The sequence below is a fragment of the Diachasmimorpha longicaudata genome, chromosome 1, assembly GCF_034640455.1.
Source record: "Diachasmimorpha longicaudata isolate KC_UGA_2023 chromosome 1, iyDiaLong2, whole genome shotgun sequence".
NCBI lineage: Eukaryota > Metazoa > Arthropoda > Insecta > Hymenoptera > Braconidae > Diachasmimorpha > Diachasmimorpha longicaudata.
The window spans coordinates 12,634,659-12,661,299 of NC_087225.1; the positions used below are offsets into that span (position 1 = coordinate 12,634,659).

The 26,641-nt window shown below is 42.9% G+C and overlaps 2 protein-coding genes across 8 annotated transcripts in view; one reads left to right on the plus strand and one right to left on the minus strand.

Annotated features, from left to right (window-relative positions):
• Nucleotides 1-26,641, plus strand: part of Nachralpha4 (nicotinic Acetylcholine Receptor alpha4) — a 157,442-nt gene that overhangs the window by 29,319 nt on the left and 101,482 nt on the right. For 2 of the 4 annotated variants that reach the window (XM_064135071.1, XM_064135092.1), the window contains exons 1-2: nt 17,759-17,840; nt 21,090-21,356. In XM_064135071.1, the coding sequence (XP_063991141.1) occupies nt 21,153-21,356 (204 nt within the window). In that variant the 5' untranslated portion in view covers nt 17,759-17,840; nt 21,090-21,152. Of the gene's footprint in view, nt 1-4,492; nt 4,597-16,021; nt 16,141-17,758; nt 17,841-21,089; nt 21,357-26,641 lie in introns of those variants that run through there. The other 2 variants (XM_064135085.1, XM_064135078.1) reach the window with 2 other exon arrangements.
• LOC135169844 (thiamin pyrophosphokinase 1) lies at nt 1,353-4,470 on the minus strand. 4 transcript variants are annotated; one of them, XM_064135231.1, is made up of 6 exons: nt 4,239-4,470; nt 3,895-4,041; nt 3,290-3,556; nt 2,883-2,983; nt 2,640-2,808; nt 1,353-2,588 (listed from the first exon to the last, which is right to left on the minus strand). In XM_064135231.1, the coding sequence occupies exons 1-6, from the start codon at nt 4,315-4,317 to the stop codon at nt 2,428-2,430; spliced, it is 924 nt and encodes a 307-aa protein (XP_063991301.1). In that variant the 5' UTR covers nt 4,318-4,470; the 3' UTR covers nt 1,353-2,427. The 4 variants fall into 4 exon arrangements, with proteins under 4 accessions (XP_063991301.1, XP_063991293.1, XP_063991311.1 ...); XM_064135223.1 differs by having other exon boundaries at nt 2,883-2,987; nt 3,294-3,556; nt 4,239-4,469; XM_064135241.1 differs by having other exon boundaries at nt 1,353-2,579; nt 2,883-2,987; nt 3,294-3,556; nt 4,239-4,466.

Below are 26,641 nucleotides of genomic sequence, written 5' to 3' on the forward strand. Positions count from 1 at the left end.
TGTTATTTGTGATATATCTCTACTTAGCCATATCTCGATAGATATTTTAGAGAGAAAATTCAAGAACTTGATTTTCCAGAACTATTTACTAATATCAATTATTCAATTTTTAAGGAAACTAAAATAGAAATTCCTTCAAAAAAGTAGTTGTTTGTGGATAATTTCTCATGGATAGGCCCCGCCTGATATAATTTGTTTTGACAGCTCTTTCATTTGGAGAGAGGGGTGTAACATTGATCCCCGAGATAGGAACCGCTGAGGGGATAATTTTCCCGTTTATTCACGTGACAAATAGGGGAACGTCATTTTTCTTCGTTTTTTTTATATCGAAAATTACTGCCTTCGAACGGAAACGATTAGACGTTGGAGAATTTTGTGGAGAATTGGAGTGTCAAGGGAAAAAGGCGTAAAGTGGTGGTTAGGGAACCATTTTTTTGAACGTGTTGTTATATTTCTCGTGATAATATCTATCAAACTGCGCTAAAACACCTTCATGCAACCGCTGTCAGGGGGACAGCTTGTTTTGCATTCACATTGATCTCAACACAAAAGTCAAGTAATAAAGTGAGGATGTAACCAAATAGGTGGATCTGATGAATGCTAAGCATCGAGAGAAATTCACTGAAACTCCCGGCCCATGTTTCAAAAGTGAAAGCGTTTCAAAATTTCTTAAAACCATGTCTTTCATTCACAAACATGTTCTCGGGATTAAGGATTTCACTTTTCACTCGATGCACAATAAAACTAATGTCTGGATTTCCTAAAAAATTTGTAAACATCTCGTGGCTAATGAAGAACTTAAGTTCTTCTGAAATCAAACGAATTCGCATCTTGTTCACACCTTTTGCTTTAACTGTATATATCAAAATCTTGTGATAGAAAAAGACGTCAAATCCTTCAATTAAAGAAATTACTTTAAAACAAAACCTTGACAGTTTTTTCCTTTGGAAATATATATTGTCAAGTAAATACAATTGATCTTCACGAGAATAAGCAAAAAAATTGATTTAAAAAAAATATGGTCAACTCCAATGGGAATATTATTTTGAAACTACCCGACGATGGTGGTTATGTGGTTAGTGTGGTATTGCTATCTGAGGGACTTGAGTTCGATTCTCTTCTTGAAAGGCTTTGAGTTGTGACACTAAGTCTCACGGTTTAATTGTCAAGCACTGGTCTCGGAGGAGACATCCCTACATGACAGTTTATGCCCTGACGTGATGTCTCCGCATCCTTTGGCGAATGGGATACAGAAAAATGAGGAGTGAGAAACGAACAAATGGTAATAAAAATCTGCAAAGGTATTTCTGAAGAAAGAAATATTTTTCAAAAATCGAGTTCGTAACAATCGCTTTTTTTTATCGAATTTATTGTAATCAGTTTATTACAATTTTTTTGTTTTTACAAGCATGAGTTGATCCCCTCCCAATTGGTCAACCAACTGTCATATCCGACGATTGTTCGTCCATCTCAAAAATTAATCACTCTAGGCGAAAATATCTCGCAATGTCTTTCGTGATTAAAGTAATATTAGGCGAGAAAGCCCCTCGATATTATCTCCGAAGCGGCTCGTGATTATGATCATTCAAAATTTGTAAGTACAAAGTCTCAAGTTTTTAAGTTTCATCACTCTACCACTGTATCCGCTGTATAAAATTTTATTTCACTAGGATCTTTCGAGTTTTGTGGTTTGTTTTATTTCCCCGGAAGCTTTATTATTTCTTCAGGATTATTCCGGCAATTATAACAATGGTTTCCAGTCACGAGTTGTGAGGTCATGACCTTCGATTATGAGGGAGTGACTCACATTGGGTTTCGGTGGTGGTGGTTTAGAGGTAATTGTGGTTCCTCTTCTGAAATGACTGACGGGGTGGGTGAGAGACGGGGACACGAATACTAAATTATTCTGTTGTGATAAACGTTCAATACGAATTCTAAAATTTAATTATAATGGCAGCCTGGAGACATATATTGCTTATAGGCGTTCAATTGAACTTCATTCCTATGTTTCGATAATATGGAAATAAAATTTTGTTATGTTATGTGCTCATCACTCACCAGGTCCTATGAGATTCACATTCCAAGTGATAATTAATTTGAAGGAAAACTAAAGTAGAATAAAAAATAGAGAGCGATGGGAAAATATACACTGAATCCAAATGGTCAAGAGGGTGTCCAGAGTACCCGGGTAAATAATACCAGTACTGAAGTCCCCTAGCAATTCATTCTAAAGTCTACATTCACTTACAAAAATCAATTTCTTTGGCGTGCCTATGGAGTGCTTTCGAGTAAAAATTCTTAAGGTCAAAGATATTCATTGGATAATGATATCCGCCTAACCAAAATTAAGTACTTCCATAATTACACAAATTCCTGACCGCCGCATTCTCTTGAGCACCACCAAATTCTTAGATTCTTAATGAGAAATTAATACTGGATGCGATCATTCGTCATATCCAACAATGGTTCAATTCCCATTGTCCAAACGATATTGGAGTCGGTGGTAATCGTCACTTCCGCAGATCCATCGTAAGTATTAGAAGTGCTGACCATCCCCGCGAACGCTAGGGGTTGATTACCTGCAATCGCTGTTACGTAAAAGATCGCTTATAACATCTGTTTAGAAACAAAATAATTACTCAGATTCCATTTGAGGCCTGTTGTTGACACATTAGCTGTGCATCCAAATGGGATAAGACCAGCCCATGAATTATTCCCTTGAAGAACTGCTGGGATTTTAATTCTGTGCCTTCCAGCCCTTAACAGCCATGTTAAACTATTATTGGACACCAAAATTAATCGGTCGATCTAAAATTCAAATTATTTATTAAAATAATTGAATGGAAATGATCGATCAATGAAGAAAAATCGATAGCTATTACGTGTTGGTCGCCCATCAATTCGTGACTTTTGTACAGCGTATTAATATTTGCTATTATCTGATCGAATCTACCTCCATTATCAAGGAAGACGTATATTGAGTCTATCTGAAATGAAGAATAATTCTTATTTCATTTTCAAGGGGGAATTATTAAAACTGCTAAATAATTTTCATGATTATATTTTCCGATTAAACTTCGACGAACTGCAGGTTTATTTTGAACATTCTCTTCTAGCTTTTGAATATTTCACAATAGTTTGTCATTCTTTGTGCGTGTTCACGAATTTTCAAATCACATTTGCGTGCGCGAATCCGTCAATTTTTAATCGTGGTATTAACAGATGTCAGTAGAAAGTACAAATTAATGAATTGTATTTTTTGTAGGTGAAAAATCATTCCATTTTGGACTTACAAAAATGTTATCGTTTTTACGTTTCGCAGCAAGTTGCACAAGTGCCTTGGAAAAATCGGTGTAGTTCTGGTCCGGAGTATTAACAACGGAAACTCCCAGACTTCGAAATTTACCAAGGGTTTCTGGTAGGACACTATCAAAATCACCCGTTATTAATGTTGGGAATAATTCTGGATGTTTTCCCTTCAATATCTCTTCACCTAGTGGACCGAGATATTCGACCCATCTATCCGTCCCTCCGTCAACAGTAATTTTGATTTTTGCTGTGGCAAAAAAAATTATTTCCAATTCACATCTTTGGAGGTACCGGGTTATCCCCACGCGCGACTAAAACGTCCGTTTCCTACACGTTGTTAAGAACAAACCGTGCAATGCTAGTGGGAGAAGTAGTTTTTGTCTCACTGATCTCCCTCCCATGAGCCAAAAACTACTTTCCTGCACTTGTATCGAAATAGACTATTTGCTCGCAGGAAATAGGGAAACCTTACTGACTCAGTAAGTGATGGAAGGACAAAGCGATTGGAGAAATTAGGTCACCCTTGAAGGAACATTGCTCTCGAATTTTTAGGGGGCCAAATACTCAAAACTCCAATATCGTTACCTTCCTTCCAAACAGGCAGTAAAAAATTTTTGCTGACTGTTATAGGCTGATTGAGGATGAGAACAGCATAGTCAGATTGTATCAGCTCTTCGAAAATATCACCAGGGTTCCACAATGTCTCAGGAATTTCCTCAGTCACTGCCATAACTGCATAGATAGAATTTTCGATTTAACACGAACAGAAATGAGGTTAAGTGCGACTATCAGTAGTATCAAGGACAATCTCCAAATGGTTCTCGAAAAAAATCTAGAAGTTAGAAACACCAAATGTTTCCACATCAATTCATAAGTTTTTAGAAGTTTTCATCGTTTACTTCTAGATAATAAATTGGGGTTTATCATACCCGGTGTTGAGAAGAATCGTTGACCGACGTAATTCACTGCAGCGTTCGCAGCACTAGTAAAAGTAGTCAGCAACTTCATGGTTTGGAGATCTACCACGTGTCATCCAAATGATTAGAAAAAATGTAATCTGCACTTATGTACTTTCCTCGTGCTATAATTTCCGTAAAGGGCGATGAATGAATGTTGACAAGAGGAATGTTATGTAAGAATGTTTGTTGCCAATGTGGACATCTTCAAACCCGGGTTTTTCCGTTAGATGGGGACTATCTGTGTTAGAAAGCGGCGGAGGATACAGCTGACACCTTCATTACTGAGGGATGGTATGACGACTGGCAGAAGGTTAAGCACCAACACCAGGTAAATTACGATCAGTCGGTGAAAGGTGAAGTGATCTCACAAATTCTAAATTTTCATGGAATGGCAGAGCTTGAAAATTACATGTTGTAATAGAACTTGGAACCTACCGTTAATCTTGGAAGCACTAAAATATACGTAAATGTTTGGACCTCCCGGATTGGCCCCATACCAAGGAAACAATTTTCCCAGTCTGCAATTTCCGATTCTCCAAGATGCTTTTGGGATTACATTGCACCTGGCAAATTGTCAAGCATTTCATCTACTTCAACCCCGTCCCACCCTGGAGTATTGTCGAATCACTGCGGGAACTGACCCTGTTCCCTCCCTTGACAAAATCCCGGACTCAAGTTCAATCCACTGGGCATGTATCAGTAATTCTCCACCAGTGAAGTAACAAATTCACTCCCATTTGCAATGACTAATGGACAGGTGTAAATGATTTCCGTTGAGCCACAATATCGTAAATTTCATTAGAAAAATACAAGATATTGCAGCTTGTCAGCAGCACTCTCAACACTTAATATATCTCCGGCTTTGCGATATTACGCTGTCGAAAAGAACCCGGGGGATTTAATTCCCTTGACGCTGCAGAACTACGTACACGACACACTTTTTCCAACACCTGGCGCCCGGAGTTATTAAAACGTCTGCCCTTCTGTGACTCTCATTGATTCTCCAAAAACCGTCACCATCAGGATTTCAGTTTCAATTTGCTAGATGGAGTACTTTATGATTTTAAGGGAAGTTGATTTAATTTATTCCAGTGAGTGTTAAAATGTCGGACGTTTGAAATGTCTATTAAATTAAGTTTATTGAACTTTTTTTCGGGGAAAACGTTGAAAAAATTCGTAGAGGGAAGCTCCTGTTAAAGCTGAAAGCCCCCACAGTTTTAAAAATATGTCCGCTACAATTTCACATACATCTGTCCTGAAAAAGCTTTTCCTTCCATGGGACTTTCAATTTTAATATCATTGATCGGGGGTAAAAAATGCCCCCAATGATGTCGTTATGCGGTCATTATTAATATTACCACTAAATAAATCAGTCAACCTGCACTTAAAGTAAAGGAAAATAAACTTCATACATTATTTCAATATAATTCTATTTTTGTGTCCCGCCACCAGAAAAAATGAAAAGATAAAAGTAGGAGTTTCGTGGTACCTAAATCCGTAATCATCATTCCACTGCCAGTGTAACTTTGCTAATAATGGAGTATCTTAACTCGCCCTCCTGAATTATTTAACATATGCAAGCATCGTACTACACTACAAGACACTTAGTTGAGATTTGCAATTCCACTCTTCGCTATTATTGCAAGACACCCTTCAAGACCTCAGTTCCACTGGCGCCGTAAAATCCATATATCAACTTACTGATAAATATGAAGCATTAGACAGACTATGAAAATATGTCAATTTTCACAACTGACAGGTCTTCTCAGCTCACAAATTTCCTTTCTCCTCACGAAAATATTCCAGTAGACTTTTCAATTCTCCCGAGACTGATATCAATAATCTCAGTGGAGCTTCAGAGGACGCCTTCTAGTTAGAAGAGTTGACATTACGATTGATAGAATTTCGTGATATAAATCAGAAACAGATCGGGTGTGGGGGGTGGAGGATCGATACTCAATCTAACTCAAATAAAATCAGTTTTTATCTGAAATGAGAGACACAGGGGCTTGGTAATACTGTAGTGCAACGCCTCATGGTGATTTCGAGGGATCAATAACAGTGGAATGATGGGAATGCAATTCTCGTGCATGCAAATGGATCACATAGGTAGGCTCAGGGCAACAGGGAGAAATTTCTACTTGGGTTTATAGAGGCTCCTGAGCTCGATAAAAAACGTTTCCAAGGTGGCGCACTGAGACTTCTGTCGATAGCGCACTTTTATGGATTTCTGTATGGAATCTCGTGTGAATCTTATCGTTTCAGTTTAACGTTTACACCAAACGCACTCCTTAAGGTCTACTATCAGAAAACTACTCTTGAAATTTTAAGTAAAAAATCGTAAAGCTTTCCAACAATCATTTAGGCACGTTAAATGTTCATGGATTTTTTTGTCAATTTTTTTTTCGTGATTTAGAGTATTCAATGGAACGTAAGGAAAATTTTTTATGAACTGAACCTAAACGCCTGCGTGCTTAGCCCAGAAACCAGTCACAACATCTCTCCCGAATCGATTTCCTTTAGACCCGCATTCAATAATTGACAGAATTGATCTCCGGCAGTCATCTCTAATCCTCGACGTCCAATTCCCTCCTCGTCAAAATTCTGCCAAGAATCCCTGGAAACTAGACCTAGTGAATAATGAAAACTATCAAGATCCGAGTGAATTAGCTACATATCTCACCAGGCCGGAGATTAATATTTAAAGATTATCGAATTACCTGGAGCGTTTGCGTACCCCGAGTGTCTCCAGGTTTTTCCCTCATCGCTTGACTACCTCACGAATATGAAAGATGACACCAAGCGAAAAATGAGATAATTTTCATCCAGGTGGAAGAATAACTTTGGCGTAATCGGAGGTGAAGGTATGATTTACGTTGAATTACTTTCGAATTCAATTTAACGGAAGAAGGAAAAATTTCAGTTCAAAGTGTCAGAAACAGGGACTCTCTTAACACAGAGAAGTGTCACAAATTCCATCGGCAAAGACTCCATTTTAATTGAACGAGACGTGGTGTTTTGCCAACAATGAAGAGCGTAAAGTTTTGCACTAAGTTGATGTAAGATGGATTGAATGGATAGAATGGAGTACAGGTGCATGGTCCAACGACTTCGAGAAGCCCTCTTCACTACCAGTTTATACTGAGGCCCTTGGGGATGAAAGTGCTGCTAGATCCTGTCACCTTTGCCTTGCATTATGACGACTATATAGGTATAATACAGAGGAGATAGTGTGACTGTCTCGGTGTCGTCAGTGAGGCTCTAAAACTTGGATAATGGTGACGTTGTGGAGAAATTGGTGGGTCTAAGCGCACCAGACGATACGCCCGTAACTTTTCTTGGTCTTTGGTGTCTGTTGGTGGCGGTGATGAGAGCAACGGAAGTGACAGCTATTGCGGGCACAGACTAGGGGGTTTAATGACTGTTTATTGGATTTGAGTTGCAGGCTGAGGTTGCGGAACGTGTGAAAAATATAAGATTTTTGCGATTTGTTGTAATTAATTAATTAATTAATGATTCTGGATGTCTCAAAGTGGTGCGAACATTCTTCTGCGTTATTTTCAAACTTTTAAAGAGAATCATAACAATAGTGGAGAAGAAAAGTTGACTAAATGAATAAATAATAATATTTTTACTATAAACCGTTGAGAACATTAGTTATCTACCTTTTGATGGAGAACATTCTGAATTTTTAGCCTCAGGTATTAAATAACAGGAAATTATTGACGATCAACTATGTTTCCAATGTTCATCTCCCTGGAGAGAACATATTTTATGCCTATCTATGGACGAAGCATTTTTCTTCCGAGGGAATCACCTTTTGAACGCGGCGCTGTTCCGCCTCCTGGGCGTCAGGGCAGGGTGGAATACTCTCTAAAAGGGGAGAAATGTGCTAAGCAGGAGCTTACTTATCTTCATCCCTCTTTATGTGTTGTTTCACCATTTTCATCCAACGGATTATATTCAAGAATAATCAATGAAATTCATTCATTTTTCGAATCAATATTTTCTTTCTCTCATTGGCATTCTGTCATTACGTATTGAAGGAGCTCTGAATTTTGATGAGAATATAATGTTCGCTGAGAGCTATCGTGAGGGATACTGATAACGAAATTTAATGGATGTTAACAAGGCTTCGTAGAGGAAACTAACTTCTGATAACTGTCTTCTTAATTAACTGCTCAGTAGATGAGAAGCCCTGTTCATGTTTGCAGGTTTTCCTCAATAAAATTGCCACCAATATTATCTTGTGGGATTGAGCAGGTGATTGAATGAGATTCACGCCAGTGCGGTGGTCGAATATTTTATTTCCTCTTCGAAGATACACTGAATGGTAAGTCCAAGGTAGATCGGGAGTAGTGTGTCCGAGGAAGGTAGAGGAACGACTGTCTAGAGATCGGGAAGAGTGTGGGCTTATAAAGGAAAAAGTGTAGGAAAGGGAACGCCTTTGGATCTCTGGTTTAGGGTTCGGAATGCGCCGGTTCTGGGGAGTTCCCCAGTCTCTAAATAATGGTTTATTGCCTGTAGATGACCAGGGTTTGGGGTGTTCCCCAAACTGATGATGGTCGAGAGGGTAATTAGCCTCCGAGGGTCAGGTCCGGGGCTAGACTCGGTTGGGGAATTTCCCATCGAGTTGATGGGGTGTCCTGGCGACACTGTCACCACAGTACCCCCCTGCCAGTGATTTGGATCACGATGATGATGCTACTGTCCTGCCTGGTAGTGGTTGGTGAACCTGACGCGTCTTCCTGAGCGCGTTGTTGGTGGTGTTGCTGGTGGTGGTGGTGGTGGCTCTGGTACTTCCGGCTCGGGTGTTGCTAAATTCTGGGTGGCTTGTTGGAGACCTGCTTCATCGTCAGCGATGACATAAGCTGGTTTCAACCTGTCGATGGAGACGTTCACGTCCTTGCCCCTGATGTGGATGGTGAACGTCTTGGCGCTGCGGCGGATGACCCTGTATGGACCTTGATACGGCATCTGGAGAGGTCCTTTTGGTGCGTCATGGCGGACGAAGACTTGCTCTGCCGTGGCTAGGTCTTTGAACACAAAGGTTTTGTGAGCTCCGTGTCTGTTGACCTTAGCCGGGCGCAGGTTGGCTAAGTGCTGGCGAAGTTCCTTGACGTAGTCCGCTGGGTCGTCTTGGTGACTGACAGCTCGGGGGGCCAGGAACTCTCCAGGTAGGCGTAATGGCTCGCCGTATGCCAGGTCGGCTGCTGATGCCCGGAGGTCTTCCTTCCAGGCCGCTCTGATCCCCAAGAGCACCGTGGGGAGTACCTCCGTCCACGTGGTGTTCTCATGGCACTTGATAGCTGCCTTGAGTTGGCGATGAAACCGCTCGACCATGCCGTTGGCTGCTGGGTGATAGGCAGTTGTCCTCAGGTGAGTCGTGCCTGCCAAGTAATTGAGGTGCTTGAACAGGTACGACTCGAATTGCCGACCTTGGTCTGTGGTGATGCGGAGGGGAACACCGAAGCGACAAATCCACCCTTCGTAGAAGGCTCTGGCTACCGTCGTTGCCTCCTGGTCCTCCAGGGGAAATGCTTCCGGCCACCTGGAGAATCTGTCGACGCACGTGAGGCAGTATCGGTAGCCCTCGGAGATGGACAGGATGATCAGGTCCATGTGCACGTGCTCGAACCTCGAAGATGGTGGGGCGAATTCTCCCACTGGCGCTGAGACATGCCTGGTGATCTTGGCCTGCTGGCACTGGATGCAGGCGCGAGCCCACTCGCGGCAGTCTGCTTTCACGGACGGCCAAACGTAACGTTGAGTCACGAGTTTGACCGAGGCTTTGACTCCAGGGTGAGCCAGGTTGTGGATGATGTTGAAGGCTGCTCGGCGGTATGGAGGTGTCAGGTATGGTCTTGGTGATGGTGATGACGTGTCGCAGAAGACAGCTACGCCTGCTCCTGGGATCTGGATTTGCTTGAGTTGCAAGCCTGATCCTGAGCGTAGGTATGTTTTCATGGTGTCATCGGCCTGCTGTGATGACGCCAGGGCGGTGTAGTCCAGTGGTGATGAAACCGCGTCGATGCGGGACAGTGCGTCCGCGACGACGTTGTCCTTGCCGGACACGTGTTGGATGTCGGTGGAGAACTGCCCGATGAAATCCAGGTGCCGTGCTTGTCTGGGTGAAGCCTTTTCCAACTTCTGCCGGAATGCGAACGTGATTGGTTTGTGGTCCGTGAAGATCGTGAAGGTCCTGGCCTCTACCATGTGTCTGAAGTGTTTGATGGCGAGGTAGATTGCCAGGAGCTCACGGTCGAATGCGCTCCACTTTACTTGAGCTGGACTGAGCTTCTTTGAAAAGAAAGCCAATGGTTCCCAGTCCCCGTTGACTCGTTGCTGCAATGCTGCGCCGACGGTGTGGTTGGAGGCGTCACAGATGAGCGCGAGGTTAGCGTCGGCCTTGGGGTGAGCCAGGAGCGCTGCGTCAGCTAGTCTGGCCTTGCAGGTGGTGAAAGCCGTCTGGGCTTCCGGAGTCCAGTTGATGGGAGTTCTGCCCTTGATATTCCCCACCAAGAGCTCGTTGAGAGGTGCCTGGTCCTGTGCAGTCCGGGGTATGAATCTCCGGTAGAAATTCAGCATACCCAGGAACTGTCGGAGCTGCTTCGCCGTTGTTGGTGCTGGATAGTCCAGGATGGCTTGGACTTTTTTCGGCAATGGACGTGTGCCCTCCTTGGACACCAGGTAGCCCAGGAACTCCACCTCAGGCTGGCCGAACACGCACTTCTGTGGGTTGATGAGGAGGCCGTAGGATTGGAGGCGTTCAAATAAGGTCCCCAGGTGCTGTTGGTGTTGTTCTGGTGTTTCGGAGGCTATCAGGATGTCGTCGATGTACGCGTAGCAGAAGTCCAAGTCCCGTAGCACCTCGTCGATGAAGCGTTGAAAGGTCTGGGCGGCGTTGCGAAGACCGAACGACATGTAGGGGAATTCGTACATACCGAATGGTGTGGTGATCGCCGTCTTCGGGATGTCCGCCTCGGCGACCGGAATTTGGTGGTACGCCCGAACCAGGTCGATCGTGGAGAAGATCTCCTTGCCTCGGAGTGCCTGCGCGAAGTCCTGGATGTGCCGCACTGGGTAGCGGTCCGGAACGGTGCGAGCGTTGAGCGCCCGGTAGTCTCCGCATGGTCTCCAGTCATCCGTCTTCTTCTTGGCCATGTGGAGAGGTGAAGACCATGGGCTATTCGATGGTCGGGCTGTACCTCGTTGGACCATGGCGCTGAACTCCTTTTTGGCATCGGCCAGGCGGTCTGGGGCCAAACGCCGTGGTTTGCTGGCCACTGGAGGTCCTGGAGTGGTCTGGATGTGATGCTTGGTGTCATGCCGCGGAGCTGTCCCGGTTCCATCGGGTCTGGTGAGGTCGGGGAACTGCTGAAGGAGCTCGTGGTACTGCGAACTACCTGTAACTATTTTAATACTCGATAGATTAACATTTTCGACTTGCCCGGGTGAGGTGAGCGAGGTGATGGAGTCCACGAGTCTGCCGTTGCGGAGGTCCACCAAGAGTCCGTAGTGGAACAGGAAGTCTGCTCCGATGATGGGTTTGGAGACGTCGGCGATGACGAAGCTCCACGGGAATGCTCGCCGCAGCTTCAAGTTGAGGTCCAAGGAGACCGTCCCGTACGTCGCAATGGTGCTGCCGTTCGCCGCCGAGAGCTGATAAGTCGACTTGCGTTGCGGCCCGCGCACTAACCGTCGTGGGAAAACGCACAAGTCGGCTCCTGTGTCGATCAAAAAACGTACCTTGGTTTCCTGATCGGTGATGAATAGGCGGCGCGTCGTCGAGGCAGAGTCACTACCCGCCATTAGTGACTGCTCGGTCCGTTTCCCTGAGCGGTGAAATTGCACGGTCGTGTGCACATTTTAGCCTCAGGTCCGAAGCGCCGATGGTACCAACAGATGCGGTCGGTTCCGTGCTGCCGGTGCGTGGAGCGCGACCTGGACCTCTCTCGCCTGACGTTGCGGCCGCGGGGGGATCCTCCGTCTCCTCTGCTCGACCGCTTCAGGCTCTCGATTTCAGAGCGTAAGTCGCCGAATTGTTCCTCGAGGTTGAGGGCCAACTGGGACAGCTTGAGGCTCAGGAGCGCCTCAATGCTGTGCGCCGCTGCCTCAGCGACCTGTGGAGCAGCAGGTGGGATCCTTGGTCTCAGGATCTGGATGGTTTTGTCGGCCAGATCTGCAGCGTCGTCGAGGGAGGCCTTGCGCTGGGTGGCCAATAACACCTGGACGTCGGCCGGAAGGCGCGTGACCCACAGTGTCCGGAGAGCATCGTCCGGGAAGTTGGGTCCCGCCAGGTTTTTTAGGTGGCGCAGAAACTGAGACGGTTTCATGTCTCCCATTTCTGCGCCTTCTAGGAGTTTCCTCGTCTTCTCCTCCTGGGAGGAGCTCAGGCGCTTTATGAGCTCCGTTTTTAAATAAGTGTAGGGGTTGTCCGCCGGAGGGTTCAGGATGATGTCCCTCACGTCGGTGGCGTACCTTGACCTGGAGAGCTTCCCGCAGATGTGGCCGAATTTTGTTGATTCGGAAGTGATCCCGGCTGCGTGAAAACTGCGATCGGCGATGCCGAAGAAGAGTTCAGGGTCCTCCGGCGTGAACTCTCCTAGCTGCACGGCTACTCGGTTGATTTGGGCCGTACTCTCCATCAGGTTCTGCTGCTGTTGTGGAGGCCACGTGTCCTGCGATGGTGGTGAGGGGCACTCGTCGGATGGTGCTCGTTGCTGTAGTGGCCGCTCTCGTTCCACGACCATGTGGCGTCTGCTGGTGCTCAGTGTCCACGAACTTCCGCTGGATCACGTCGGGGTCACCAATTTGTGGGATTGAGCAGGTGATTGAATGAGATTCACGCCAGTGCGGTGGTCGAATATTTTATTTCCTCTTCGAAGATACACTGAATGGTAAGTCCAAGGTAGATCGGGAGTAGTGTGTCCGAGGAAGGTAGAGGAACGACTGTCTAGAGATCGGGAAGAGTGTGGGCTTATAAAGGAAAAAGTGTAGGAAAGGGAACGCCTTTGGATCTCTGGTTTAGGGTTCGGAATGCGCCGGTTCTGGGGAGTTCCCCAGTCTCTAAATAATGGTTTATTGCCTGTAGATGACCAGGGTTTGGGGTGTTCCCCAAACTGATGATGGTCGAGAGGGTAATTAGCCTCCGAGGGTCAGGTCCGGGGCTAGACTCGGTTGGGGAATTTCCCATCGAGTTGATGGGGTGTCCTGGCGACACTGTCACCACAATCTCTTTTTCCATGTCAACTAGAGCTAAACATTTTCCCAGAAAAATCTCATTTCGTTCAGAATTATTTTACTCAAATTTTGGAGAAATCACTGAAGTTGGCATTTTACCGTACAGTTAAGTAATTCATCACGATTTCCTTCGAAAATTCGTTCTCTATCAACCCTTATCGCTACACTATCGCAAACTTCAATAATTTAACTGGCCTTTGCGCGAAAACGATGTCATGGTTTCAATTTTAACGTCACTCGGAGTAGGATATCACTCTTATCTCACATTGGGGATCTCATTGAATGGTTTTGGTATTCCCAAAATCACCCATTCCCTACCCACAATAATTGATGCCCGTTGGAAAGGGTGTCCAGCGGTAACGGTTGTAATACTGTACATCTGAAATTGATCGATTGAATCTATCCAATTTAGTCGTTCACCTCCCCGTCCTGATTTTCACATTTAAATCCCGTTTTGAAATTAGTCAGCAAATAAAACTGGGGAGATTACCATTGTACGGGTGAAAAAGACGATAACTCGTGGGTTAGAATCAGCGTGTCGTCGACGCTGTGTCGGGGGGCTACGGAACTGATCTGAGAAGATTGTTGGCAGCTTGCCAGCTCTCCCCCTCAATATGACGCCTCATCCCTTTCGAATTTCCTTTGCATTCATCGAGGCCACTCGACCCACAATGTCGCTCTCCCCCTATTCTCTCCCCTCCCACCCTTTGACCCCGCACCATTTCCAAGGTCCAGTTTGCCGCAAATCCGTGCTAGTTCTTCATCCACCCTGATCTCCCCTTATTTCCACCGACTGTGGGCGCAAGTCAGATACACTTTGACTTGAGGGAAGAAAGCTCTTTCTCAAATTAAATTTATTTGCCAACTCCGAGAAATGAGGGATTGCGCTTTTTCGGAGGTGATAGTGCGGCAAATATTTACTTCTTTGAATCTAAAGACAAATCGACTGACGGAGAGAAACGGTAGATTCCCCGTGAGACCAAATGTTCGATAAAAATTACGGAGGCATCAGTTACATACGCCACTTATATAGCAATAATAATTTAAACTGGTATTTGTTTACAAGGAAGTTTCCAAAAAATATCTCATAACTACGAACATCGATGGAAACCCCATCTTTCACGATCCAGGAGGTCCCGATTACATTGCCAATATTCTAGATGTCAGTGCCATAGTGTTGGAACCCAGAAACTCATTCTCTCTGTGATTATATCAGATCCTGATCTGGAATGTCCCTCATTGGCATGCACTCAAGTCACGGTCTGATTAAAAATCCGGTTTCTCTTCTCCCCATTTTCATTTAATGATTTTGATTATCCGGCCATTTGTCGATTGGATAGATACCAATTCGACCGTTCCAATCTTCCAGAGACTCAAATAAAAGGAGAAATGAGTATTTTGAAATTCAATAACAAACGAGTTTGAGATCACCAATTACTCCAGAAATTCTTATTTCTCAGGCGTTCTGCCTTTACTAGATTGTACGCTGATCAATTACAAATCTCACATGGAGAAAGTCATTGTTGAACCTAAGATGATTTGAATTCATTCAGGTCAGTTGAATATCTGTATTTCCCCGAAAAATTCGTCTGAAATGTTCCCTTGTTTCGAGTGTGAAATTTCCCGAAAAGAGGAGCACATGATTTGTCACTCACTAATTGATTCAGAAGTTCACCTATTATACTTCAAGATAGTTTTTTTTCTATTACAAAATTTAAAGGATTAAGAGCAAGTTATCTGGTGATTCTCCGTTGAGCGTTGTTGATGGGAATCGAAATAGTGCGAATTATCCTGAAACAACGCCTCGATCTGGGCACCAGTATGATCCGAGTGAAACCGTCCGGTAAAACGAGATTAATGGACGTCGTTAATCTCGGATTTCGTCCTGAGACACGAAGCGCACCCAGTCGACTCGATCATTCCTCAACCCAGTTTTTCCCTCATTCCATTATTTCCTATCTCTAACGGAATTTACATTCACGAACGACAGCCTGAGGTTTTCCCTACTCGTCCAGTATTTTATCTCGAATTTTTATTTATGGTAATGCAAAAATATAAGCAAGTGTGTTTTTTTTTACTGATAATCTCTTTAGAATTAGATGTGGGTTCGAATTACAAAATTGTAAATGAAGCCAATGAAAGTATTTTTATTGTATCCAATTTCTGTTTCTTTTCTTCGCGTCTGTCTGTGAGAAATAATCAACATGAGAGGGGAACATTTATCCTCCATAAAAGATGTCTCAAATACAATTTTTCCTTCTTTGTAGTGGATAAAGAGTAATCTTGTAATGTACTGAGAAGAAAAACGTTTACCAAGGGATCACCTTTCAAATACTAAATTTGTATAGAATTTATGATTTTCCAATTTCTTCCAATTGTCAATTTTTTTCGGTAAAATAATTTTGAATAATTGTAAATGTTAATAGACTTCATTTAAGGTCATATGTAGGATAATAAGTGACATAATTTTCGTTGTAATACAGTTCTCGAAAAATTAATTCTTATTTCAGTTCGTACATCCACGGCTGACCAATAAGGACCTAATCTACTGGATCACGGAAAACGAAAATATCTATGAATTCGATCCAGTGGGTCTTCGATTAATTGAGTGATGCCACAATCATGAAAGGTAAGGGAATATTCAATATTATAAAGTTCATTACGCGAAGGAATCAAATTGTGAATATTTAAAATGAATTCACTTCAGAAAAATATTTTTTTCTATCGCCTACTCATCTCAGGCACCGTAACCCACGTGGACTCATATTTTGGATTATTATTGCCATTTTTCTTTTAACGTGACCCGTTTTGATACCTCCCAAACACAAAAATAACTAGAATCTCACAAAAACGGAAATAAAAAACATGAAATTTATCATTCCACGCGCGAGAACATCTCGGCAAAGTTTCCTCGGTAGACGCCTGGAACTTACAAAAGGTCAACTTTTCCGTCGCCAAAAGAAGGAGAAGAAACTTAATCACAAGTGCACGGAGGAGGATTTCGAGGGAGGTTAGATTGAGTGCGCAAAGAGTTGTGGGTTAAAATGGATGAAAAGAGTTTTGAAAATTTTTGAAATGAATCCAACTAAATTTGGGAAGGATCAGAGGAATTTACAGTCCAAAAGATTTGCGTAATTGACGAGATAAACGAGCAAGTGGAGAGTCTCAAACTTAGAGTGAACATTGATCCTTACTACACGAACAACTTTCATAAAAAGTTTCGATCAGAGCCCGGAAATTTTTGATATATCCTCCTCTGAAATCCCAAAGAATTTTCAGAGAAACGCCAATCAAATCCCACTCATTAATTGAATCCGCAATTTTCCTTCGACTTCCCCAAATGATTATGGAACTCTCGCGCCGGGAACTCCAGTGAAGTAAATACATTCAATCGGCTCTACCTGCACTAATATACCTTAGGAAATTATTTCAAATTATGAATTATTGTTGTTCAGATTTCAAACCCACATTCCGCCCTTAAAAATTCAGTTTCAAATAAATCCAAGGTACGCAAGTGAATGCGAAGACAAAATTTAATCATAAAATCGAAACTTCTAAATCTGAAAGCCGTGTCGGTGCCCAACTCATTTAAAACAGATTTTTCTCCAGTCAAACTATCCACTCCATGCAAATTGTCAACAAAAGTCATGCGATTCCGCAGTATTCTCCACTTTTTTTCCGCGCCGACTGTGGACTCACGTTTCTCCTCAAATTTTAATGCTCCTAATGACCAAACGTTTTCCAGCATTACGTGTTTTTGCCCTCGAGTCTCTTGCTCACTCCAACCCCCGCTGGCTTCCTCTGCCCCCCTGCCACCCGATCCCACCCCACCCAAGAAGACACGACACGTTCTTGCCGCACCTTAGCGGTTTCTGTTCCACGTCGCTCCTCTATTCTGGGCAATACATCGTTTTTAACTGATATGCGCGCGCAATTCTGGTCCAGAAATTTCATCCCCCTTGACGCCCTTGCTTCGACCTCGTCCACACCCCCACCCCCATCATCCCCGCGTCCTCGCCACCTCCGAAAAACCCCACCCACCCACCCACCAGCCACCCTTTTACCGGATGGCAGTAATACCACGTTCCACACTGGGGTAAAAGAGAGAGGGGGACGCCATGGCCGGGGGGGCGGGAGGGTGAATTGTTCGCACAGTGGCGCCTTCTTGCGAGAGAAATTCACATAAGACTGAAACGCCTGTATTTCACGAGTTACCCTCGAAACCCATCTCTCAGTCGTGCAGTGAAGTGCGTGAGAGAGAGCAGCGGTTTTTGAAGGGCTCTGGCTGCTGACGTACCGCGTGGATAACGTTCAAGTGCGTGTGTTTAGGTCTGTGATAAGTCAACAATAATTTATGGATTTAATTATCGACGCCGATAACGGGAAATTCCCAATTTTTTGTGAAGGATTTTTTGGGCCCTTTTGGAGATGCTTTTGGAATCTTGATTTTTGTTCAATTTTGGTTGAGCTTCTGGAGGAGCGGAGTGAATGGTTTTAAAAGTGTTTATGTTGTTCGTCTGGAGAAAAGGAAATGGATAAAATCTCTTGGGTGGAAAACGAGCGTTTCACACTCGTTTTTACTGCGTCAATTGTGTGACAACTCACTGTGGCATCGTTGCTGCAGGAGAGATTCAGGAAGTTCGTGTCGAATGACTGTCGTGTGCACGACATTGCTATTTAATCCAGAAAAAAATGTAGACAGAAAGTGTTAATTTAGGATTCAATTTGTCTACTTTTCCGATTTATTTGCGGAAGTTTGGGCTGATTGACGATACAGATTCGAACTGATGACATCGACGTTGAGAGAAATGGGGTTTCATCGTATTTTTCCAGAAAAAAAATCATAAAGCATTTGAGCTCGTTCAAATGCTTTGCACGAATATCTGCATTCAGTATTCAATTATCCAAATCATTTACCCCATCAATCGATTCTATAAATTTAAATTCAATGATAACACCGCAATGAATAATTTGCATTGTGAATTGTTAATAGCATCATCTGTTGGAGTATCTATAGAGCTATTACTGCCCACGAATTTTTGAAGAATTTGAAAGCATATTCAACCGCACAAACTCCAGTGAATCAGACAATTGTGTGCTGACATGAATAAAAAATAAAACTCCAACAACTTCATCCAGTTTCTTTCTCTCCGTGTGAAATACCAGGATTTTGATCTCGTATTTGTGGAGACCCTCGAGACAGGACTGTTCAGGACAAAGAGTACCCGAAACTCCCTCGATTATTGGGACTCGGACACTTGCTCGATCCATCCACTGCAACCAATCGATTATCCACTGGGATAGCGTACACTGCGGCCAGTGGTTTAGGCCGTTTACCAGCTCCACGGTGGTTAAAGGGGTTGTGAACGGGTGAGGGGGTGGTGGTGGGAGCGAGTGACAGGGGGTGACTTGAAATACGACGGATCGTATGTTTAAATCTCGCTGTTACAGCCCCCTCGGATCACAATGTCCATCAGATTTCAAGGTTTATCGTGAAATCTTTCGGATGGTTTATGTTACCAGTGGCTTCGTGCAACTGTAGAATCATTTCTCGAGCGCTATCGCACCACTCGGTAACTAACGGAGGTGATACTTACAGGAGACAAGGGGTGACTACTTATCTCTGGTCACGTCGTACCAGTACTTTATCTAACCTCTTGCCCCAAACCATCATACTCAGTCTAGTCATTCAGGTCATCTTGTAATCCGTAGGTCTGACGAGAATACACATGATCTACTTACGAGGGAAAATTTACATTTAAAATATTTTTTTTTGATGTAGGGTGTCTTTTAAATTTGTAGGTACAGGTTGGTGGGAGCGGAAAAGTAGTGAATGGAAATGTGCTCAGCCAATTTTGAATGAGTTCATCTCTCATGACTGAAATATGGCGATGATTGCAATAGAAAAATTATTTGGTGGAAGATAGAATCATTTATTTATTTCTAATGAAAGTGATGAACTATCAGCTAATGATGAAGCCGAATGTCAACGAATGGCTCCCCCACGAAAATTTTTATCTGCTGATCTGTCAGCAATTGTCAGAGGAATCCTCTAAAGATCTTTGGCAGATAAATATTTATTTCAGACAATGTTCTCTCACTTGTGAATATTTTCTCAAGTTTTTAAGATCAATTGCAAAGAAACTCTTCCGAGGAAAACAATTTTCTTTGAACTTTATCTTTGAAAAGAGATATTTTTGAAATTACGTAGTGCAAGTGACGAATAAACCCCCAATTTTTCTTCCTCAACTCCGGCAAACTCATGCGATATCATCTGTCCCCCGGTCTCCTCCACATCTATTGAAACTAAACTCACCCCGTCCCCGATACACATTTACCTCTCCAACCGTCTTCAGTCTACGGGTATTTGCCCATCTATATCTCCATATTCGTTTCGAGAAAGTTTCTATCAGTTTCACTCACATATACGTGGATAAGCGATCCAGTTGTGAATCGAGGCGGGGTTGGAACTTTCAGGCACAGTCGGTTATCTTTGGATTCTGTGGACCCGAAAACTGATGCTGACCGTGGTCTTATCCGGTGAAAATCGGATCCCTCGAAATATTCAAACCCTCAAAACTTTATATTTACAGCTTGATAGGAACTTCACGTCGATTTTATGAGAATCTCTCGGGAATCAGGGGAAGGACGAGAGGGCCCTTTTCGTGAAGTGCAAATTCGGCAGAAATTAACGGCTGTAGTATTCAGGAGATAAGCACTCCAAAGTCTTTGCCTCATCACTTGTTTTTATCACCATTTTTTCATTTTTTTTTTCACTTTTCTTTCGCTACACTTCTGTCTCTGAGGGTTTCTCCACCACACGTCTGTTGAATAGCGGGTATTTTCCGTGAAAGTAGGGCGTGCAGGGGAAGAGGGTGGTGGAAGGGGATGGGTCATTTATTCGTACTTACATTTTCGGAATGCAAACAAAGCCGTCGTCTGGGCGGTAAGAGAGTTCATCCTGAGTTTGTTTTTTTTAACGTTTAAAAAAAACAAACACAGGTCCCACTTTGGCGTTAGAAAAAAAATGCATTTTCACTGAAAATGGTGTCCAGGGTTATTTCTGTTAGTCCAGTTTAACTAGGTTTTGAATGTACCAACTGTTTCACTGCTGCATAGGTCCAAGATAGATTTGACATTTATCGCTATCAGTATTGCCACTATCGAGCTTGATTATTTCTGGATCAACACTTTCAGTTCAAGGAAGTACTCGGACAATTTGAGTAGAATAGTTCCAGTCTATCGGGTCGATCTTACAGTTGATTTTCTGGACAATTTCATGGTGAATGTGTCTACTGTCATGGTCTCACTCGATTTGCTTCGAAAGGTTTTCCAATGTCTTGGAGTGAATGCTTTGAAGATGCGAGGAAATACCTCGAATGATTCATCGAGAATGTTTTTCAATCCAATTGAACGTAAATGTTTAAAAATAATACCCAATCCCTGACACCGTTCACTTACTTTTCTCCACTATTTTAATAATTTTTTCCCCTCAGTTCCAACGGTAGAATATTGAAAAATGGCTCAAAAAATCAAAATGAACGTATAAATTTCAAAAAAAGAATTAAAAAATTTCAGGTGTGTCGTGGCAACGGGGGGCAGAGAGGGACTCGCCACCGTGGGGTGTAAACCGGGTCCACGATGCCCCCCATAATTGGGGAAACACTTCGCGTATGGTTTTTATCCGCACTTGTGGTACACGGGGCAGTGGCCGGTAATCCAGACGCAAAGCGTCTCTATGACGATTTGCTATCTAATTACAATAAACTCGTGCGTCCGGTGGTTAATACGTCTGATGTATTGCGTGTGTGCATCAAGCTCAAGCTCTCCCAGCTCATCGATGTGGTAAGTCCGCAAAAACATTTCTACCAACTTCTACAAACCCCCGCATGCTAAAATGGTTCTGTAAAACCAGATAACAAGCCCTATTCCTTCGCAGGATAATTATTTATAGGAAACGTGTTTCTTCCTCTAAAAACGAATGTCTCAACGTTGCATTTCTTCTGTAAATAATTTTGTGCTTGGAAAATCAAGATCAAAAAAATTCAAGAAATCGAAAAGTGAATGGGAGGAATGAGAATAATATTCAGATAATAATTCGGTAAATTGTGACATCTTCATGACCCCGTGGGCAATTGAATAGGCCGCAGCGGCGCGTGAAGGGTGTGTCGAGGGTGCAGTGGTTAAAGTCGGTACAGAAAGGTGACGCTCAGCGGTTGCCGCTGTACTCCCTCCGCTTAATACGGTATAGATATATTCATTCGTACATTGAATGCGGCATACTTCAGTATGTGGAGAGGGCCCTTGCTCTTACACGCGCGTACACTCAACGAGAACGACGAGGGAAACTGGTAGTAATAATAATGCTGAAATTTTAGCGAACCGACTCCTGGAGCGGGTGGGCTGTGGCCTCTTGAAATATAAGCCGGAATGCACGCGGGCCAGTTATTTTCACTGGCGTTATGAGCTAGCAGTTGTTTTGAAACTGGAATTAAGTGGCTTTTTCTCACGCTTTATTGCACTTGGAGGTACAAAGGGGAGTTATTGAAGTCTGATTGGACAGTTGAAGTGCTTTCATTGATTTCCATTAGTGAATATTTGGTTATTAGCGAGTCGCTGATGTTCATTTGGTACAGGCAGATACTGCAATAGTTATGGCATAGTTTTGCGGATAATTTCGAATATTCCCAGGACCTGGGGGACATTAACGAGGCTGTTCAAGGTACATTCTCAGTCTAATTCACAGATATTGAGTGCGCGTAGGAAACACTATGTGATAAATTCGTTTTTTGTCCGCAGTTAGGGGTTCGAATAAAGAACTGCCCCGAGATTTAAGAAATAAATAATTCGACGTACATCCGATGAGACTCCGAACAACAAATAGATGCTCGTGACAGCATTCATTTCATTTATTTATTTACCCATTTTATTTATCCCTCTATCCGTCTCTGCAGCCAAAACCGACGACAAAAGGATTTCCAATCGATCGATAATCGATTATCGATGAGTTATCCCCGGTTATTTGATGTTTCACGTGTCCTGTTCTGGAGTTTCGATAGTCACCAGATAACGTCAATCGGCTCTACAGTGAAATATACCCAGTGATGCACGTCGCAACTCTGCGTCTCCTCCAACTCATCGTTGCCCGATAACTGCAGCGGTCGATGCTCATCCCCTCATCCCTCATCCACCAATCGCTTCCCCTGCTACTCTCTTGACTCGCTGGACTCTTTCTCCCTGTGTCTGTACCCATCCCTCTTTCTTCGATCCATTCGTTCAAGTATTTCCGGTACTCAAACGCGGGAGAAGAAGTAGAAAGAAATGAGAATTGAGGATACTTCAATTCGATGAAAAAATCTTTTTTAATCGATCGATATTTCCATTATTGTGGGATTTTATTAACTCTTCGATTGACCGGTGAAGTGTAGTGATTATTCAGATGTTGTAAATTTTTCATTAAATTTCCAATGGAATTTAATTAATGGAAAAATGGATAGGAAAAGTTCAAGGGTGATAAAGAGTGAATTTCTAGGGAATTTCGTGAAATTTTCACAGAGAGGAGAACTCTTCTTTCTCTCAATAAAATTTTCAGTTTCAGCACTCGAATTTTTCCCTGTCCTTCGCTTTGCCGCTCTTTTTCACGTTAGCATTAAAATTTTTTCTGAAAATTTTCTCTGCACATATAGTACCGAATAAAAAATTTAATAGCGAAGCAGACGGCCCCCACATTTCATCCGAATCATGAAGATCTAAAAGCACTCTCTGCACTGTTCTTCGACCGCAATGGAATAGTTTTGAAAACTTCATGCGTTTAGATAACTATCACGTTTCTGAGGACTGTTGAGCCCTTTACGATCAATCCACCGTAAATCCAATGTACGTGCGTAATACAGATCCCGTGTAATATCCACGTAGATCGTAAAAATAACACCCCTCGCAACGTTTTTCTTCTTGGAAAAAAAATGCATCTCAGTGCCTCTATACGTATTGCGCCGGAGTATCAGGGGGTGAGAATGGAGGGTATTTTTTTTATGGGTCTGCATGAGCTGGATACGTTTACAGCTCTCGCTTTTGTCCATAAGGGAGGAGAAATGGAATTGTAATAATTTGAGTAATGGAGGGGGAGGGGGGATTCAGGTGGGAGCTGATGAGGAGACGTCGTTGGGATTTTCGTCATTACTTTGGTGTTATGAGAGTGGTAATATGAAGGATAGTTATTCATTTTGAGAAGATGTTTCGTGGCTCGCATTGCGGGAGTCCGGATTTCATCAAGGACCTTAGAAAATTAAATATCTCAGATGAATCCCAAGATATCGGGGATAAAAAATGACCGGGAGTGAATAAAATTTTGTTTGTCACACGATTTTTCCCGGATAATTCATAAAGTCGAGTGCAAGTAGGAAAATATTTTCTATCATCTTGGGAATTCCCTGCACGTAGTGCAATTCATCCAAAAATTTATGTGCTTATGTCGTAAACAAGGTGATCACCCCTCGGTATAAATTATGGTGTAACACAATGATTGGTCGGCTTGCACCTCGTTTATGGTGCGACGACATGAACTTTTGCAGGATTTTTTTCCCATCCACATTGGACTGTGCCATTCACGCACGAAACTATTTGTCAATTTCTTCAATATTAATGTCAATTACTGCGAGAGCTCACTCACCCAGGAAATAACTCAATTAATTTGTAAGAAAAAACTTGGAATGAAAGCCGCAACGAAACTAGAATTAATATCGTAAAAAAATGAAAAATGAGAAAGAAGTTCAGAAAATTGTGGCAATTACTCGAGACTAATCCGCGGTGCCATAAGCGACGAGGGTTCATTTCAAGAGTTATTCTCCGTTCATAAAATATTTTATAACCCCCGCAGGAAAATAAATTTGGGAAATAAATGAAACGGTAAATACTCGCGTGTTTAAAATAAACGGAATGAGGACATTGTCAAAGCCATTTCAGTGGCACCAGGTTATGTATGCGTTGATGCTGCCGAGAGGATTGCCTCGAATGTCCTTAATTGTCTTAAGGCTGAGAATCGGTATTACCATCGTCACCTGGGCGACATTGTCGTCGTCAACGACCAATGCACATGCACTGTTCCTCGACCGATACTGCGGCCCCCCCAGTACAACTGCTTTTCCAAGCCATAACTGTGGAATATCGGATGACTGGAATATTCGCAAGCACCCTAGAATGTACTGGAGAACATGTGTGTTTCGACGTTAGCGCTGAGAACCAGACCTGGGTATATTTATGATCATGGGGTGACGCTATTATACCAACACCATTGTCAGGACGATTCATCACAAGACTTCATCGCTTTGTCTTCTGCACTTCAACGGTCTGTGCAGGTTGTGATGTTAGCGGGTATTGTAAGTTTCAGATCTGATGGAACACCCGGAAATTGAGTTGGTTATGGAGGTAAATATGTACGAGGAAAGGAATATTTTTATAAATAGACGTCTCGTCAAAAACGCGAGTCCTCGCACGAGAAAATGACGTAAAGTTTAAAATAACTTAATGTACTAGCTTTTATTAATTTAATTTACTCGCTACCATCAACCGACGCGACTTTTATCCCGGGAAAATGGGCGATCCGAAATGAACCCCGATTCATTAAAAAATAATGAAATTCATCCAATCATCCCGACAAGTGCTACTCATTCGAAATTTTATATGCGTAACAATGCAGACAACATGGAAAACAAATGTCCTTCACAGCCGCATAGTTTGTCGTCCACACACACTTGAAACTGTGATGATACTCATCCCCTGTCTATATCAGCGCACTCACATCTCTCCCATGAAACCGGCCCAAAGTTGTCGGGCAACCTTCCCACTGATTGGATTCCCCCTCTCTTTCTCGTTCTCTGCAGTTTATTGGATTCTGCTGGACTGAATTTCGAAATACTGAGTAGCGCATCGAGGGATCCCGCCTTTGTGAATTACCGAGACGTAGGGAATAACTAAAGTTTGAAAAGGGAACTCCGGCACTCGGGTTTTTTTGTTTATGTATCGTTAAGATTTTCGAAGGCGGAATTTGAAAGCAGTTCTTTTCTATTCTGTTATCTCTTTAAAGTTGAGAGAATTCCCAATGGCCCTCGAAACGGGAGCGAAAATATTGTGAAGTAATGGAGTATCACTATGTACATTTTCTAAAGCGGAGACTAAATCGAAATAACTGGAGTTGATTTGTTGTCCACAGGAGAAATAGAATATTTTGAATTTTTGAATTTTTTTAAACTAACAGATAGTTCAATGGAAATCTAATAAAATTTCCCAGCCATTCCTCCCTCGTTATCGATTGACTTTTCTCCCCATAGCATATTACGCAGTAGAAATTTTCGATACTCATGCTGGAAAATGCAGCACAAATTTTTTAACCACATGACAGAAAAAATTGTCTCCATTCCCTCATGCCCGATAATTATCGCCAATGTTCATAATGAACTCCCTCAGCACTCGGTAATTTCTCCCAGAAGTATACTCGACAAATATGGCACCATTGGAGCCTTCAAATTGATTACCAGCTCTACGTTTTTAATTCCAGAATTCGCATGATAATTGACAAAATGTCTGGCATTTGCCCGCTCAGCAAAATATCATTGCTCAATATTATTGTTACCATTGCATTGGGAATTCTTCGTCAACATATATGCCCATTGTAATATATGAATTACGTACGCGAACGGGAAGAGAACTCGACCTCATTTCCCTCCAGCACACACACACCACACACATGCACACATACGTTAGGGCGTAGCATTTGCATGGATTGTTTTAAACCGTTGAGCACATAAATCACCACACGCCTAAACTGTCCGATGCAATTTACATTTACGCACCCCTACAGTTCCCTCTTCGCTAACCCAACGTGTTCACGATTTTCCAGTCTTTCCCGTAATAACCATTCGAAATGTAGTCATTTTGCTTTTTATCTGACTGTGAAATTACACACAGAGTTCCATTGCTATTTTTTAGAGGGCTCCGAGTATGCGAGTCATGAACTCGCAATTTACAGTTTATTGTTGCTTCTGGATTTCTTGAATGAAGCGTTTTCATTATTTCCGATGGGAAAGGCGCCGAAAGTAATTTGTTTTTTATTTATTCTCTTCGTGCCATAAAAA

Coding starts and splice junctions, on each gene's coding strand:
- LOC135169844 (XM_064135231.1), bottom strand. CDS start 4,317: ATGAAGTTGCTGACTACTTTTACTAGTGCTGCGAACGCTGCAGTGAAT. Junction 2,809..2,882: donor AATTGATGGGCGACCAACAC/GTAATAGCTATC, acceptor TTTGAATTTTAG/ATCGACCGATTAATTTTGGT. Junction 2,589..2,639: donor AGGCCTCAAATGGAATCTGA/GTAATTATTTTG, acceptor TTTACGTAACAG/CGATTGCAGGTAATCAACCC.